Source organism: Podarcis pityusensis (genome assembly GCF_964106645.2).
Source record: "Podarcis pityusensis genome assembly, chromosome: 1".
NCBI lineage: Eukaryota > Metazoa > Chordata > Lepidosauria > Squamata > Lacertidae > Podarcis > Podarcis pityusensis.
In genome coordinates, this window is record NC_138028.1 from 10,114,731 (window position 1) to 10,133,570 (window position 18,840).

An 18,840-nucleotide genomic window follows, 5' to 3' on the forward strand; every position below is an offset into this window, starting at 1 on the left:
GGTATACAGTGCCCAAAATAAATTGCAACAGCTATTATGATAGTGTCAAACTAAAGATTTCTGCTGTCCTCACACGGCCAGGGCATGCTGGCCAAGCTATATACGGAAAAGTGCAAATCAGGTGACAGCTGAGAAATAGAAGTTTAAAGTATTTGAGACTAAGGCAATGTAGATTAGATACTGCTAAGACTTCCTGGTTTCTGACTTTATTTTGTGTGAACACTTCAGGTAAATGCAACAGCATGCCTGTTTACAAAGCAGCAAAAATGAGGTGGTGTACAAAGGGAGATGCTTGTACACACTGTTAGTTTAAAAATAAAATCTTAGGATTAGGGTGGCAACTCCAAAACTTTGAAGTTAAGCACTGACTACTGAATCCTTAAATGTTGCACTGGACCTGCAGCAGAAAGGAGAAGTAAGCTTTGATCCCCTGAACCAGCCAGAGGGTCATGGGCTACTGGAGGCTTTTAGGCAGAGCAAAGGGAAGTTATCAGGTCCTGCCATTGGACAGGGGGCCATCAGTTACAGGGAGTTTGCTTCCTTCTCCCCAAAAAGAACTTTGCTGCAGCCTGTAACAATCTACTATCCTGTGGGGAGGGTGCTGGTGAGTTCCTGTCCTGCTTGAAGGCCACTGTAAAAACAGAATATTGGACTAAATTGGCCTTAGGTCTGGTCTGGTCCGTATGTGGCTGCAGAGCTAAAAAGGTTAATCCTGCTTGTGGAGACTATCAGAGGTCACAAAGAGAAAGGAAAAATATATGAAAATAACAAGAAGAGATGTGGAAAAACAATAAAAAGGACTGGATAGTACTGTGAACATCATATGGTCAGATTTGTGGACATTAAAGCAGCAGCAAGAAGATGATTGGATCCCCTTCGGAACTTGAAATATGGGTACCCCCAACAAAAAATTAAAATTCGGCTTTGTAATTTGGAATTTATGTAATTTGGTTTGATTTGATGTGATTGGTCGGTTAATAAAAATTATTCTTTTTTTTTTAAAAAAAAAAAGGTCAATCCTGCCCCACAGTCACCAGGCTGAGTTACTGGGGAGTTATAAGACATAACCCAGGAAGGTGTATCACATTAATCCTAACTTGACACTGTCACAAACCATCTCCGTCCCCCGCCCCGGTCCATCTAATCACAATAAACTGTATTTTTGTTGATTTTTTAAAAATACTTTGCGTTCTGTCCCATTTCAGGGTCCTTCCAGCAAGTAAGTTGGTGTGCTTGATTTTAATTCTAAAATAAAAAAATTTAAAAGAATAAAATCACCTGTAAATGTGGCCATGACGCCTCAAGGGTGGGTTCATCTTCTTCTGGATCAAACTCATTGCTATCGCTAGGAGGAAGTGTTCGGAATATATTGCAAGAAACCTGGGAAATTGAACAAACACAATTAAAGGCTGCTCTCTCATCAAGATTGCAGGGCAAGGCAATCAGAAGAATTAGAGTGCATTCACAAATTGCTAAAAATTGCCCAATGAATCCACAAATTGATATAATGCATTTCACTAGCAGATTATTCTTAGATAAGAACAATGTATATGGCACTTTATGGTTTCCAAATTGCACTAATCATTTCTTACCTCCATTTTATCCTTGTAATGAAAGCAGGGAGCACCTACTACCAGCTCTAGAGAGAAGAAAAAACTATGTGACTCCTCTAAGCTGACTAGCATCTCCCTCTGAGAATACTTTGGACACAAAGCATAGCTCATATTCCAAGAAATGAAAATGTGCCCTGCTATGGCTACACCTCACGAGGCCCACATCAAGTGATTACGCAGTCTCAACCTGCTCCCTTTCTTTACAGTGCTCAGATCAAGCCTAACAGAGCAATCTATCAGGAAGGAGCAGAAGCATTTTATTCTCACAAGCACCTTGTTAGATGATAGCCAAAAAAACCAGCACCTTGTCCAAGGTCATTAAGGCTCACAATTAAGAAGGGAAATGAACTCAGTCATCCATAGCCCAAGTCTGAAACTTTATACAAGTGCCTAATTGTCATCTCCTCCTAATGCATTTCAATATTCCAGTTAACTTAGATGAAACAGAATCATTTCAATAATTCGAGCTTTCTCTCACACATTAGACTAGACTTTAAAATTTCTGAGAAAGAGTAAGCAGGAAATAAAGAGGTTTTGTACTTAGTGTTTTCTTTTCTCACCACAAGAGGGTGCATTTTGATATAATCCTAGAAAAAAGGATGCTGACTTTTACTAAAATATTTGTTATGCACCAATATATACTTCCATCACATGGTGTCTCATAGTGAGAGATCAGTCTATTAGCAACAAATACCAAACAACTGATTTAAACTTGCCTTTGGTGCAGGTTTCCTAAGAGATTATCTGTTTATATTTTGTTCTAAAATTAACACCTAGTAGCAGCAATCATTCAGAGAGTCTATTTATGCTATTCATCTAATTTGAGCAATAGGGCTGACCTGTACAATCTAATTTAGCCAAAGTAGCAAAGATCCCTCAGTTTAAATCTTGCTTCTTCCACGGACTCATTGAGTGCCTTTTATACAAGATACCATCTCTCAAACTCAACCCCCCTCACTCCCAGTTCCTCCCCAGGACATGCTACAATAGGCAGACACTGACTTACCTTACAATGATGTTGTAAGGGTGGAGATAGGTCACATCCACAGCACACGTTTAATGCACTCTTATACCACTTTAACCATCATGGACTTCCCTTTAAAAAATCCTGTGAACTGCAGTTTATTAAGGGTGGTGAGACTTGTTACGAGACCCCCCTCACAGAGCTACAATTCCCAGCACCCTGAATGAACCACGGTTCTCATGATTCTTAGGGGAAGCCATGACTGTTAAAGTGATATGAGTGCTTTAGATGTATGGTGCGAATGTAATGATAATGTATGTAAAGCACTTCCACCTCTCCTAACAGTTATACAAATGCCAAGTGTTAGTTCCGCCAAAGATACTTTGGATTTCACACATTTTGCTGTATAATAGTAGAGAAGAATGCTATACATATTGTGGCAGATACATAAATAACTTCAAGAAAATCAATGATTCCATCTGGCCACGCAAATAGAAAATTGATCACTTGTGCTGGGACTGAAGAACAATATACCTGAAAGTGACTGGAGAGCCAAAGTAGCCATGCATTGATAATAAATAAATAATAATAATAATAATAATTTATTATTATTTTATTTTTACTGAAAGATTTTCATGGATAACAAAGGTGCATATAACGTCTCTGTTTTCAATTCACAGAGTCCTTCCTACAGGTCAAAACGCAAATAGAAGTCACAGAGTGTGGGCTGATCATTACGAAGGCACCCAGCTGGCAGAAATGCGGAGTAAAACTCTTTCATCCCCTGCTTTGGTCCTGATGAAAATTGGTTCTTTGAAGCTGCTATTTGCATTACTAGCACCAACACTTCTGCGGTGTAATTACAGAACAGCAGCAGCACATTGGGATGTTCAATTACACCTTATTACAACAATGGCTTTTCAATAGTGTATCATCACTGTACACACAAAAGATACAACCCTGTGCATCCCTTCTTAAGATTGAACCCAATCTCTTCTGAGGAAATACTTGTAGAAGCAGGCTGACAATGAAATAGTTGTATGGAAAAGTAGCTATCTTAAACCTATCTTTACTTATCTGATTTATACTTCATTCCATCTTACCCTTGAAAGAACAGCCGTAATGAAAATTCATAATCTCTTCCATTTCTGTCTTATAAGCAATAATTTCCCCTATTTCCTGGTGTGACAAGTTGTTTAGGAGGCATTAAGTATACACACGTTCTTAACAGACACACATCCTGACTCCATGCAAAAGGTTCCGTTCCTCTCATTGTGGGTCTACACACATGGTGAACCAGTGTGAGAAACTCAAAATATATAAGCTGGGTGCCAGATAGCACCTTAAACCTAGGTTACACTCGCCACAACAGAATGTCTATTTGCCAGGGGGTTGAACTAGATGACCCTCGGGGCTCCCTTCCCAACTCTACGATTCTACGATCTCAACTACCCTAGATCCCGGCGTATTATGCAACTGGGCGTATAAGATGACCCCCAACTTTTGCTGTTCAATTTTAGAGTTTTAGAGTTATAGAGTTTGAGCGCCGCCAGGGGCAGAGCATGCACCCCTCCGCTGCCTCTGCTGTCACGGCAGAAGCAGCAGCAGCCCGAGGCAAGGCGTTTGGCGGGTGAGCGCCGTGCTCGGAAGGACTTTCCGTGTCCCCTTCTGTGGGGAGGGAGGAGGAGTGATGGCAGAAGGGGCGCCTCTGCTCACCGGCTCCCTCTCCTCCTTCCCAACGTGTATACCTGGCGTATAAGACAACCCCCAACTTCTGGGGTGATTTTCCAGGGATAAAAAGTCATCTTGTACGCCAGAACATACAGTACATTATTTGGCTGCAGCTTGCTTTTACCACAATTCACTTGTCTCAGTATGCAAGGAGGAGAAACAGCGGAAATGTTATTAACTGTGGACTAAAAGGCAGATGTTCTTAGACTGCAGTAGCCAGCCGGATGACCAGGAATCTCCATGTAGCCACAACTGGACCTGCGCCAACAGCAAAATGCGCCTGGGGAATGTCAAACACTGGGGTGAACATGTATGTGGGTTCAGACATGCACCTTATAACACCACATTTCTGAAGACTATAATTTTAACTGAAGGGGGCCACTCCCGTGTTATGTGCCGCACAGCAACAAGTGCCTGATTTCTTTTTAAAGTGGTAAAGGTAAAGGGACCCCTGAACATTATGTCCAGTCGTGACCGAATCTGGGGTTGTGTCACTCATCTCACTTTATTGGCCGAGGGAGCCAGCGTACAGATTCCAGGTCATGTGGCCAGCATGACTAAGCAGCTTCTGGTAAACCGGAGCAGCGCATGGAAACGCCATTTACCCTCCCGCTGGAATGGTACCTATTTATCTACTTGCACTTTGACGTGCTTTCGAATTGCTAGGTTGGCAGGAGCAGGGACCGAGCAACGGGAGCTCACCCTGTTGCGGGGATTCGAACCGCCGACCTTCTGATCGGCAACTCCTAGGCTCTGTGGTTTAACCCACAGTATAAAAATCACAGTGCAGTCTTATCTAAGCACCAGCCTGGTAGCCAATGAGAAACTGCAGGCAGGCAAGAGGGATGGATAACAGCTAGGCTAGAAACCAAATGGGCTGCTCCCTTTCCCACAGCCCCTTAAGGCTGCTTGGCTAGTCCCCAGCAGGCTACTAACTTTTGGAAGCTTATTTGCAAGGCTGTTTTTAGTATTACTTGTGCAGTGGCTTTCTAATAGACCCCCCTTAATCAAAACTGAAGCGAAGAGGTGTTGCATGTACATAGTTGAAGGGGACGAAAGCGCAAGAAGCTGTTTGCAGCTCTAAAACTAGCTTTTCCACATGAATGAACGCCAGGCATTCACTTATATGGTAAAAAGGAGGCGTGGAAATTTATTTATGAACACCAGCAACATCACCCCTCCTGTAACAGTGCTGCCAACTACAGGTCACTTATTTGTCCTACAGAACTCAATGGTAAACAATAGAACCCGATAAAGAGGCTATTAAGAACTGGTTATTGCCTTTTTTGGAACATTATGATATTTATATATATTTAGGAGTGCCTTCTACCAACTTCACTTGGTCAGGCTGCTGCAGGTGATTCTGGATTGTCTCGGCACTGCCGGCCCATGGACTGGTAACATCCAGACTGCATTGTTGCAACATGTTATAGGTAGAGAGGCCCTTGAAGCTGACCCAGAAGCTGCAGCCAGCACAAAACCCAGTGGCTGGGTTGCTCACTGGAGCAGAATATCACCATCGCATTGTGCCACTGATAAAGGAACTGCACTGGCTGCCAATTGGCTAGGTTCAAGATACTGATATTGGTAAATTAAGCTCTATTCAGCTGGGTACCACAATACCTAAAAGATCGTCTGATCCTGATCCTCTACATATCTAATTGATCACTGTGTTCTGTAGTAGAGGTGTGGCAGATATCAGTCTATCTGTAGGTCCATTCCAGAATCAGCCCTTTAGTCTGGCAGAACCAAAGCTCTGGAACACCTTCCCATTGCTATCAGACAACTAACTGCCTCTTCTCTTGGCTTTTAGACCCCATATTTATTTTTTTATAGCTGCTTTTAAAAAATGTTTTTATATGCACTTGCTTTTAACTGTTCTGTATCTTTCACTGTATTGTAAAATTGTTTCAAGATGCCTCAAGTGATTCATAAATTAATTAAATAAATAAATATTTCTTATATATACCTTTTTGCAAGTATATGGGACACCCATACTCAAATTACACACACACACAAACACAGAGGAAATTTTCACACTACTTCATTTTCAGCCTTCATGTTTGGCAAAGCTCATATAAACAAGGAATAAAAACATGTCAAAAGAATTGTTATAGCAGAATACAGCGATGTGTTCTAAGTTATTATTTTTAAAATACTATAAATCCTCCAGTGAGAACGCATGTCTGAAGTTCAGGAAAGTGAAGGGGTGGTATTCGCCATGGGCTTGTATGAAAGGAAGAGCAGGATACAAATTTAATCAAGAAACAAACAAACAATGTTAGTTATACTCATTGAACTACTTGAATCAATGGACTTCAGTGGAACTACTCTGAGTATGACTTAGTTGGATAGAATCCAAGGAGTAAGAAGAGAAGAAAAGCCTGCTGAATCAGGCTAATGGCTCATCTGGCCCAGCATCCTGTTCTCAAACTGGTTAACCAGATGCCCATGGGAAGCATGCAAGAAGGGCATGAGTGTAATAGCACTCTCTCCTCCTGCCATTCCCAGAAACTAGTATTTAGCAGCATTTATCTATCCCCTTTCTCCATGCCATGCACGATTTTATAAACTTCTATTGTGTCACCTCTTACTCCCATTTTTCCTCGGCTAAAAAGTCCCACGTGCTGCAACGTCTACTCATGGAGGTGCTGCCCTATCGCCTTGATCATTTTGGTTGCCCATAATTAGATCTTTTCTAACCTTGCAATTTCCTGTTGCATGTGAGGCAACCAGAACTTTACACATTATTCCAAATGAGGTCACACCACAGATTTGTATAAGAGAAATGTTGTATCAGCAGTTTTGTTTTCAATTCCTTTCCCAATTATCTTTAGTATGGAATTTGCCCTTTTCACAGCTGCTGCACATGGGGTTGACATCTTCATTCACTATCGCCCCATGGTCTTGTTCCTGGTCAGTCACCTCCAGTTCAGACCCCATAAGCGTCTATGTGAATTTAAGATTATTGATCTCACATGTATCACTTTACACTGTAGACAGTGAATTGTATGTGGCATTTTACCACCCATTCACTTGGTTTGGAGAGGTCCTTTGCAAGCTCTGCACAATCTTTTTTAACTATTTAGTCCCATCACAAAACTTGGTCATCTCACTGCTCACTCATAACTCTGCATGGTTTTCAACATGTTAAAAAGGACAAGTTCCAATACCAATCTTTCAGAAACTCCACCTTCTATCTTCTCTGTTCAGAGAAATGTCCAGTTAACCCTACTCTCTGTTTCCTGCTATTTAAAGTACTCCTGGTCCATAAGAGGACATCTATTATTTTGTGTGATTTACAGCTGCCATTAATATTTTTTTTAAAAAGTACAGTAAACCAACAACACACTAAAGATGCAATACTAACACAAGCCAGACAAGTTTTAACTACAAGCAGAATACCATACAACTTGTGTAGATATACACTGTAATAACAGTCAACAGTCACTGTAATATAATTTATTCCAGAGTAAGCAACAAACAAAAATACACTGTAAGGATGCCGTTTTAGAGATATCATCTGCTAATGTCCTTAAACCTTGCAAAATATTTATGCTTTAAATGAAACAGCCAACCTGCTCAGACCTGCTTCAACCTTTATCAATATAAAACAGCTGTTACAGGGGACTGGTTCAGTGAGGGAAACACAATATTTTACTTGTTCTGCTCTACAAGGGCAAGTGATAGCAATATGCAGGCAGCCGTGATGATATGAGTGACAGTTACACTTACAACTATTGATAATCAATACTTGTGTCAGTTTCCAGAACTCTGAAAGGTTTAATTCTAAACTATGTTTTAAGTGGTTCTGTGCAAACAGTAGGGTTGTTTTTTTTCAAAAACAGAACCATAAATGTTCCTATATTCATTGAGATCTAACTCCCCCAGAAACCTGTTTGCAAATATATTCATTCATTCTCTCTCTCTCTCTCTCTCTCTCTCTCTCTCACACACACACACACACACACACACACACACACACACCACTTTCTCTATTCTCCTAAGTGTTCAGCTGCACAGGTTCTTACACTGTCACCAGTCTTCAACATACAATTTTCCCTTAAGGATAAATGGCACCCTTGCAGGAGTGTTCAAGGAGAGCAGGACATTGGCACAGCCTCAGACCTCCTCCCTATTCTTCCAAAGGTGAGTAAGATTGTCAAAAAGCTAAAAACCTGGGGCAAGCTCCTCACCAAGATGTTTCCATATCAAAGGAATATACATTTCCTAGGGCTTACAACCCCCCCCCCCTAATGCCACTATTTCCCCAAGTTCATGGAGAAAGCTTGGCGTTTCATCAGGGGGCTTATATAATCAACAGCAAACAAATCAGCAAAAGAGCTTTTCCATCATAGTGGTACATCACATAGGCAAGCTAAGGACAATAAGTCATTGTGTCACTGGATCAGAATGAGACAATGCAATGAATACTGTGGAGCAGAACATCGCATCCTGTGGCACTGTGAGCAGATTCATGATCCCACACTAGGGCAGCACCACTATGCTCTCAACAGGGGTGAGGCTGCATAAAGGCCAGAAGCAGAACCCGCTCCGACAGTGCAAAATTAAGTCTGAGCTTCTAATATGATTTAACAGAATGTTGTTTATTCATTCAATTTCTATGCCACCCTCCACCCAAGGATCACAGAGAGGTTTACAATGTAAAAACACAAAAATACCTAACATAAAGGTAAAGGGACCCCTGACCGTTAGGTCCAGTCACAGATGACTCTGGGGTTGCGATGCTCATCTCGCTTTATCGGCTGAGGGAGCTGGCATACAGCTGGGTCATGTGGCCCAGCATGACTAAGCCACTTCTGGCAAACCAGAGCAGCGCACGGAAACGCCGTTTACCTTCCTGCCAGAGCGATACCTATTTATCTACTTGCACTTTGACATGCTTTTGAAATGCTAGGTTAGCATGAGCAGGGACCGAGCAACGGGAGCTCACCCCGTCACAGGGATTCGAACCGCCAACCTTCCAATCGGCAAGACATAGTAACAAACAAAAACAATATCCCCACACATACATTTTAAAGGGCCACAGATTGTAATTGTTTTATTTATTAAATTTCTATACTTGCTTTGTCATCAAATGCTTTATAACAAACTAGACCAACTGCTCTTCTACTGGATTTCAATTCTTTATTATTAAAACATCAAGTACGTGATGCATAATTCAGCAGTAGGTATCTGAATCCAAGTAAGAAAAATTAAACCAAATTTCTAGTCCTTATGGATGCAGATAAAAGCTTGGAAATGTGTGGGCAATGCCTGGTCTCGGGTGGTCCCTCATGGGTAACACCCCAGGCACTAAAGAAAGCCCTCTGTCCTTCCATAAAGCCAAAATATCCTGTTGTCCTGATCTTAAAGGTAAAGGTAAAGGGACCCCTGACCATTAGGTCCAGTTGTGACCGACTCTGGGGTTACGGCGCTCATCTTGCTTTATTGGCCGAGGGAGCTGGCGTACAGCTTCCGGGTCATGTGGCCAGCATGACTAAGCCGCTTCTGGCGAACCAGAGCAGCGCACGGAAACGCCGTTTACCTTCCCGCTGGAGCGGTACCTATTTATCTACTTGCACTCTGAAGTGCTTGTCCTGATCTTACTAGCCATTTAAACCCTATCTCCATGCAGCAGTCTTCCACCACCATATGCCTCACTGCAAGAGCGCCAATGCCACTGACTCTGTGAATCTTGCAAGGAGATGGAAATGAGCAGAACAAGGAGCTATACTGCAAATGTGCCACAAATACGTACATATTATATATTAATTCTTACTGCACATTCTGAGGCTCTTTAGAACAGAAGAAGTGAATGCAGACTATACACAGCCCTGCATATCAGACATTATGGAAAGATCAAGATTTTCCCAATGACTAAGCCCCACTTCTTTAAATTATGGGAGACTACCAATTATATTTTTTATAATGCAGAACTGTGACAATGAATCCAATGAGTGTTAAACTGAAAGGATAGTGCCTTTCCAAGGATAAAAATTGCCACTGGTGTCATAATGAAAGACAGGGACTGCTCAGCTAGAAAGGTAAAGCAGCAGAGAGGACAGATGAGATCTGAAGTGGAAACGAAATCAAAACTGCAGCATGTGGTAGCTGACTGGGATTGGCAATGCAGGGTTTTGCACAGCAGCCTGTCTACTTCACGTTTAAGAACAGCGAGATTCACAAGTACCATAGAAATTATACCACCAAACCAGCATCACTTTTTTTACAGCACAACCCCCAAGATAAAGCTGCCAATTAGTTAACTGAATCATACCTTACATTTTGCCTACACATATCTCATTAATAAAACCAGCTCTGTCAGATTTCAGTTAAACCTGTACATCTAAGGATGCATATATATCAAGCACTAAAGCATGAACATTTTATGCTTCCCATAAGCATGGTACAGGGAAATTGGATGTTGCTGGGATGCAATACACATATCTTATTAATGCAACTTCAATCTAAACAGCCCCTTCACCAATGACCAACTTAAACAAATATTCCTCGCAACCCTTTCAACTTTATTTCATCATTTATACTGTTCAGTTACAGCAGCTAAGGATAAACCAATGTTTCCCATCTATGTTATCCTAAAGCATTAAAAAAAATACTGTGGTCCAGGACCAAGACATGGGCACTTCTGCTTCAGAAGGGCAAATTCCCTTTCCCAGGACCATGTTTAAGAAGCAACAACTGGGGCAGTCTTTTTGGCAGATACTTCTACCAACAAAGAACCACCAGTTTGAACTCTGCTTCTTTGACCCATTGCTTCTGAGGTTTGTTTGCCAACATCCTCAGATATCTACTATCCCTTTTCAGAAATTCATTCAGCTATTTCCCAGTAACAATGGCATAAAAGCCCCAATATGGAAGCACTGCCCCTTAAATGCAAGTTGATCTCCCACCCAGGGAGGTGGGAACTGGAACACACACACCTGTGTATTTCAGCCCTCTGGAGGTTTCAGGCCATGACTGAATCAACACTACAGGTTTCCTCGTTTCCAACCTAGATTCTGATGAGCAAATGCTGCATGCTTTTCATTATTACCTATCCGCCAAACTCTGCAATACAAACTCTGACTCCAAGTACTCTGCAGTCATCACTACCTGCCATCCATCCCTGAGCTCTGTGTTGCAATACAGACAAGCTGAACAAAATAACACAACACAATGGCCAATAACAATGGCACTAAACACTATTTGTAGACTAATACAAATGATCAGAAATTGCAGCCAAAGTCTCTAAATCTTCTTCACCAGTCGCGGTAGAATAATTCAAAGTTTGATATATACATAATCTGTCACCAAATATCGCTGGAACAGAGTTTCCGGATAATGAATCTATTTCGTTCAATGCTTCATCAGCCAGACTTGTAAGAATTAATATGACAAGGATGCAGTTCAATTTCTTAACAAGCTGAAATTACAATATAAATGCGATGAAACCTGCGTCTGTATAAGATAAAATGCATAATACAATATATACAACTAAGATACATACCCAATCTTACATGTAAGTAAATATAAACGCTGTAGAAAATATGCTCTGGATCAGTGCTCATATGATAACTGTAGTCACTGATGCTGGTAACAAATTGTAAAGAATATAATATAGTTAGCCACAGGTGAAACTAATATACGGTAAGGGAAATTAAAGACACAGCACAACATTAGCAGGAAGAATGCCTGACAACCAGATGAAAACAGTACCCCATCCAGTCAGTGGATCATGGCAGATAATGCAATTAAATAAAACAATGAAAATCTAACTCATAATTCAATCCCCCCAGATGAACAGAGTTGAACATGTAGATGAAACAGGTTTCCTGTTGGCGTAACCACCGTTCCAAATTTGGATGGGGTACTGTTTTCATCTGGTGTCCTGAGCTAAAAAATTGAGAGAGAACCTGGAGAATAAGCAAGTGTAAAGTGATCCACAAGGGGACAATAAATCCTCATATATTAATAGAGTCTGAACTGACAAGTGACGAAGCAGGGAAAAGACCTTGGGGTCAAAGTAGATAGCTCAATGAAGATGTGGACCCCACTGTGCAGAAGCTGTGAAAAAGGCAAATTACATGTTAGGGATCATTAGGCTTTTTAGTTAAAAAAAAAAAAAAGGAGTAAGGAGGGAAATGATAGATGTGTATACAGTTATGTAAGCTGTAGATAAAATTAACAGAGTGGTTTTTCTCTCTATCTCAGAACACTAGAAGCTGGGGACAGCCAATGCAAGCTTAATGTTGGAAGACGAAAGGAAGTACCATATTTTTTGCTCTATAAGACTCACTTTTTCCCTCCTAAAAAGTAAGGGGAAATGTGTGTGCGTCTTATGGAGCAAATGCAGGCTGCACAGCTATCCCAGAAGCCAGAACAGCAAGAGGGATTGCTGCTTTCACTGCGCAGCGATCCCTCTTGCTGTTCTGGCTTCTGAGATTCAGAATATTTTTTTTCTTGTTTTCCTCCTCCAAAAACTAGGTGCGTCTTGTGGCCTGGTGCGTCTTATAGAGCGAAAAATACGGTACTTCACACCATGCACTGTTAAACTATGGAATTCAATACCACAAAATGTGATCACGACGACTAAATGGGGTGGCCTTAAAATAAAATTAGGCAGATTTGTGTTTCTCAGTACAAGATGTCCATTACGGCAACCAAAAACATTTCTGTCGCAAAATTCTGCATAAAACCAGACTGAAAGGGATCTAGACAACGAGCTCCCATCCAGGTAAATTTGAAGCTGGGTAAACACAATACACAACTACCAAGCCTAAGACTCCAGTACTCAAGACTAGACAATTTCCCAGTCTGTTTGAGTAAAATGATAGCTTCATCAAAGGGCACATCACTGCCTTCTTGAGAACAGAAGGCATGGAACCTTCTCTCAAGGTTGCCCAGACAGATAATCTCAGCCTTCCTGTCTTTGTCAGCCAGGAAAGGGAAAGGATCAAGCATATCTCTCAAAGAATTTCGTCCATTTCCTCTAGTCAAACAAATAAAAGTAGGCACAGAAACCTGATAAAGACTGTGTTAAAGACACATTCAGCACACTCCACACACAACTGCAGTTCAAGTCTGAACAGATGTAAAAAAATTTATTCACAAAGTGCTTTGCAATCTCAACATAGACTCTGATGGCTCCTCCAACTTCCACAGCACGCCAAGTTGTAAAAGGCCCCTCGCCATTTGAAAAATCAATACAATTAGTAAGACAGTGCTAGGTGCAATCCAAATAACTATTTAAAATCCACAACTTTAAAGCATTTTAATGTCACATATGTAAAATGGTATTTCCCCTAACATCAAAACACCGTACAACAACTTTTGAACATTGTATAGAAGTGTTCTGAACCACAGCTAAGAAGCCCAACATTTGAAAGACCTGTATTTAAGCAAAATAAGGAATACAAAACCTCCTATGAGTCTTCTGTGATCCCAACCTACCCACTGCATTTTGAGCAGACATGATAAATTTGGCTGCATCTCATATTGTGAATTACCAGAAGTAAAGTTGTCTTCCCCATGTTGCATTTGAAAGGCTTTACAGCAATACATGATATCCATCATGCAAACTCCAATGTTCTATTGAGCACACATAGTAGCTATCACTATCTTGATTTATAAAGTGTTCGTGATAAAACTTACCATTCTAACTACTTCAGGGTAAGTCTGCTCTGTCAAACAGCCTCTGCTTATTGTAATGTAATCCACAAGTTCATTAAGAGTTGAGCGCTTGTATTCTTTCATTTTAAGATCAGAAAGTGTGTCCATGAAGTCAAAAATGACACAGCACTGCTGAAGTTTCTTTAGGAACAACTCAGGTTGCTCTGAAGTTGGAACGTCTGGAAAGGAAAAAAGGAAAGCCTGTGTTAGTCTTAACATTCCTGCATAAAACAAATCACGCTTCAAAAGGACAACAAAAGCAGCAATAGCCATTGAACATCTGTAAAAAAGGAAACCATACGAACAATTATGCTTTTCAGAGACTGGTATGTTGGATACTAAATCATCAACTAGTAATATATCCATGGTTTCATAAATAAGCCCAAACAGGCAAAAGGCAATCTGGCAGCCTTAGTCCTTCAAAAGAACCAAGTTCTTTAATTTCCATCTAGCACCAGTAGAATATCACAAACAGCTCAAATAATAAAATAGCACTTTTTATTTATTCACAGGCATATTAAGACTGGGACCAAGAAACTGGCTCAAATTTTATTACAACAGTTGTCACTTGTATTTTCAACTAATAACATTATAATCTCTCCAAAAACTGCACAGAAATCTGGGAATGGGGAGTTGGGCAAGTTTAGCTTTCATTTTAAAAAATATTGCATATATTTGAGTTTATTCTGGATGAGAAAAGGCTAAAAAAACCCAACATTTTACTTTCCTAGTAGCATATCAGATGCACAAGTAAATCTTTTAAAAGCGTAATACTACAACACTCAATGCTCTCCTCACCATACATGTCTAAGTGTTTAACAGGTTGTGGTTGTTGTTATTATTACTACTACTGCTATATTTATACCCTGCCCATCTGGCTGGGTTTCCCCAGCCACTCTGGGCGGCTCCCAACAGAATATTAAAAACCTTATAAAACATCAAACTTTAAAAACTTCCCTAAACAGGGCTGCCTTCAAGTGTCTTCTAAAAGTTGTGTAGCTCTTTATCTACTTGATATCTGATGGGAGGGTGTTCCACAGGGAAGGTGCCACTGCTGAGAAGGCCCTCTGCCTGGTTCCCTGTAACTTCACTTGAGGGAACCACCAGAAGACACTCGGAAGAGGACCTCAGTATAAGTAATATGTATAATTTATAATGCTTTAAATCATATACAGGTGTGTCGTCCCATCCCCCCCGCACATGATCAATTTGTGCATGTCTGCATATATGTGCGGCACTGGGAAATAAATAGATTTAAACCAGGAAATGGCAGGAGAGAGCTGGAGAGTCCTTGTGGCTCGTGAGGAGACCCCTCCCAGAACCCAAAGAGGACTTCACTGAGGGTGAAGGAAGCCCCAAAGAGATTGGGGGTGCAGCAGGGCTCTGTTTAGGCTGCTCAGCCTCCCCGCCTGGCAGCTGACACACACAGCAGCGCAGCAGCCACTTTCCTGCACGTCCCCCAGCCACCCCAGAGAGGGGGGAGAGAGCTGGAGAGCAGGAAAATACAAGTGTTTAGAGGCTTTTTAGAGGGTGCTCTCGACTTAGGCGATTTTTGCTTATGCAAAAATCGCACAGGAGCCCGTAACATAACCTGTGCATAAGCGGGGGGTGGACCTGTAAACACAAGCCTTTTGGATTTATTGCTTCATTCTGAATCAATGTTTGACTCAAAATATTGTATGAAGGTAACCATGAATGTGGCAAGTCATCATAAATCTCCTCAGAACAGTTGACGGTTTCCATTTTATTCACAGTGGCAAGTTAGTTACGCTGTTACACATTTTCAAAGGAAATGCATAAAATGTAGATTAATCTCAAGTACCCAGGGGGCTAATAATAATGGGCAAGTCACAAGAACAAACACTGAGCTTTATTTGAAGAGCAGACACCAAGCAAAGAAAAAGGATTTTTCCTCTACCCTGCAGTTTGATTAGGAGCAGCAGCTTTATTCACAATGTTTAAACAGCATCGCAAAACAAGGGGGAAAAACCCCAAAATTGTATTTTAAAGCAATGCTTCAACGGGTACACATTTTGCAGTCTTAAACAAGGCTGTTTATCTTCAGACTCTCACCCAATACATACAAAATAATTTTCGCTTTCTAGCAGGAAGTTCTGGATTCCAAATTTTAGTTGGAAACAAAATAAAAATATATAGGAGTTTTGTGGCATAGTATATTTTTTCCATTCAACACCATGTATCTAATAATAGGCAAACCAAAACTTGAATGTCTGCTCCAAGCCTTGGCTTTGCATGCTCTTTCCTCCCCTTGCATGCTCCAATTTCTTCCCTGACTGGACACAGGCAGCACACCCACTCCAGACTGACCCACACTGATTGGTAGGCTTACATTTATGTCAGACTCCACAATTCACATGCTGCAAGATAGGAAACTATCACTGTCTCTGCTTCTCTACAGACACTGTCACTAAATAGGTTTACACTGTGAGTGCAAGAGTTGTGCTTTCCTGCATTAGGAGTTATTCCACTGCCTAATTCAATGTGTTGCTGCTTTAAGTGCTTTGTGACTGAGTCACAAACAGAAGAGAAAGAACATATAAAAACAACTGTAGAGCACTACTTCTAAGTAGATTTTTAACTTAAAAAAATCATGAAGTGAGCAATATTTCAACTTGTCCAGAACTTTTCTGCAGGCCAAATGGTAAGCAAAAGAAACCAAGAAGGGATGGATGGGGACAGAAAAGCTAGGCAGGATGAAAAGCCCACATCTGAAATTTAACAATTTATAGAGTGGAACCTTGGAAGCCGAACGCCTGTAAACTCGAACATTTCGACTCCTGAATGATCAAAAACCAGAAGTGATTGTTTTGGTTTTTGAATGATTTCTGGAAGCCGAACGTTCGGCACAGCTTCCAATTGGCTGCAGGACACTCCTGCAGCCAACTGGAAGTCTCGCCTTGGAAGTCAAATGTTTTGGAAGTCGAACTGACTTCCAGAACAGATTCAGTTTGACTTCCAAGGTACGTCTGTATTAAACCAATGGTGACTCTGGCCCATGGGCAAAATGCGACCCATCAGGTCCATTTCAGGAAGTCATGCCCCCACACAAAATCAGGTGTGGGGTGGATAAGAACGGGAGTTTAAAGGAATGATCAGCAGCTTAATGTTTCTGGTTGCTCCTTGGATCCAGAAAGTGCGCTCCCACCTGACTTATCAGCTGATGGGCAGATTGGAACGTGACTGAAACATCCCCACTCCCCATGTTTCTTCTTCAAACCATGGAAGTTGGAAGAAGTGGAGGACCTTTGAGAGCCAGTGTGGTGTAGTGGTTAAGAGCGGTAGTCTCGTAATCTAGGGAACCGGGTTCGCGTCTCCGCTCCTCCACATGCAGCTGCTGGGTGACCTTGGGCCAGTCACACTTCTTTGAAGTCTCTCAGCCCCACTCACCTCACAGAGTGTTTGTTGTGGGGGAGGAAGGGAAAGGAGAATGTTAGCCGCTTTGAGACTCCTGAAGGGGAGTGAAAGGCGGGATATCAAATCCAAATCCAAAGGTACACTCCCATCTGCCCATGAACTAATGAGCAGATTGGAGTATGCATTCAACAACACCCAACACACACCCCACAAACTTCTTCAAACCTCAGCAGTTTGCTCCAGGAATGTGTACAAAGGACTTTAAATTAGCCACACAAACAACCCCCACCCTACTTTTCATTCAAACCAAGAAGAATTCTTGCAGAGGGTTGTTAGAAGCCCCACAGTTCACTTCAATTGGGACTTTAAATAGAAGCACAATCTGATGTCATTATCAGCTCAGGTGGGTTGACAGGTGGGCACCCTTGTCAGAGGCAGGAGAGATAAAGACTTGGCCCTCTGCCCAGAAAAGCTTCCCCACCCCTGGATTAAACCAAGCTGGGCGAAAAACAAAATTTCAAGGCTACTGGCACAAACAACAATAGCTGCTTCCACATTTTCAAATATTATAGTGAGTGGAAGAGCAGAAGATAAATGTGGCACATCAAAGCTGGTCCATGGGTACTCTGCCCTGCCTAGCAACTGTCGCCTGCAAAACTGCAGAAAGTCATTTATCAACGGATGCCTTAATTATTATAATCATTGATAGTTATATCCTGCTCTTCTGCTCACTGAGCACTTTGATTGACTAACAAAAAAAAGCAAAACAATAAAAAGAGCAGCATGTTTCAGCACTAGTGAGCCAAATAAAGCCATCCGCTAGACTTTGGCCTGGGACTGATGGTGTTTGCTCTCTGGCACATCTAAGGCCTTTTCAGTTGGATACATCAGGATTTCTAGGAACCCTTAAGAGATCCGAGAAGTGTCCTGCCTCTTTGGATGGGTTCTATATCCTTATTTACTAACAGGTTCTTAAGCTTAAGGCTGCCAAAAATACGATATCCAGAAAAAGTGTCATAGAATCATAGGACTGCAGAGTTGGAGGAGACCCAAGGGTCATGTAGTCCAACCCCTGCAATGCAGAACTGTCTTTTCTCTTCTGAATGCATGAGCTCAGTAAGATATTGTTTATTTAAAACATAAATATACTACTTTTCTTTCTTTTAGGACTTTAGAGTGTTGTACAACCACTGGTAAAGGTAGGTAAAGGACCTCTGGATGGTTAAGTCCAGTCAAATTCGACTGTGGGGTGCAACGCTCATCTCTGCTTTCAGACCGAGGGAGCCAGCGTTTGTCCGCAGAGGGCTTTTCCCGGTCATGTGGCCAGCATGACTAAACTACTTCTGGCACAACAGGACACCGTGACAGAAGCCAGAGCACTTTATCTACTTGCGCTGGTATGCTTTCAAACTGCTAGGTTGGCAGGAGCTGGGACTGAGCAACGGGAGCTTACTCCATCGCGCATATTCAAACTGCCAACCTTAC

The 18,840-nt window shown here is 41.6% G+C and overlaps 1 protein-coding gene across 5 annotated transcripts in view; it reads right to left on the reverse strand.

Annotated features, from left to right (window-relative positions):
• The window catches only part of PPP2R5E (protein phosphatase 2 regulatory subunit B'epsilon), an 89,860-nt gene that overhangs the window by 19,241 nt on the left and 51,779 nt on the right, over positions 1-18,840 (reverse strand). For all 5 annotated transcript variants that reach the window (XM_080981059.1, XM_080981058.1, XM_080981061.1 and 2 more), the window contains 2 exons: positions 13,963-14,159; positions 1,279-1,380 (listed from right to left, as the gene is read on the reverse strand). In XM_080981059.1, the coding sequence (XP_080837185.1) occupies positions 1,279-1,380; positions 13,963-14,159 (299 nt within the window). The remainder of the gene's footprint in view (positions 1-1,278; positions 1,381-13,962; positions 14,160-18,840) is intronic.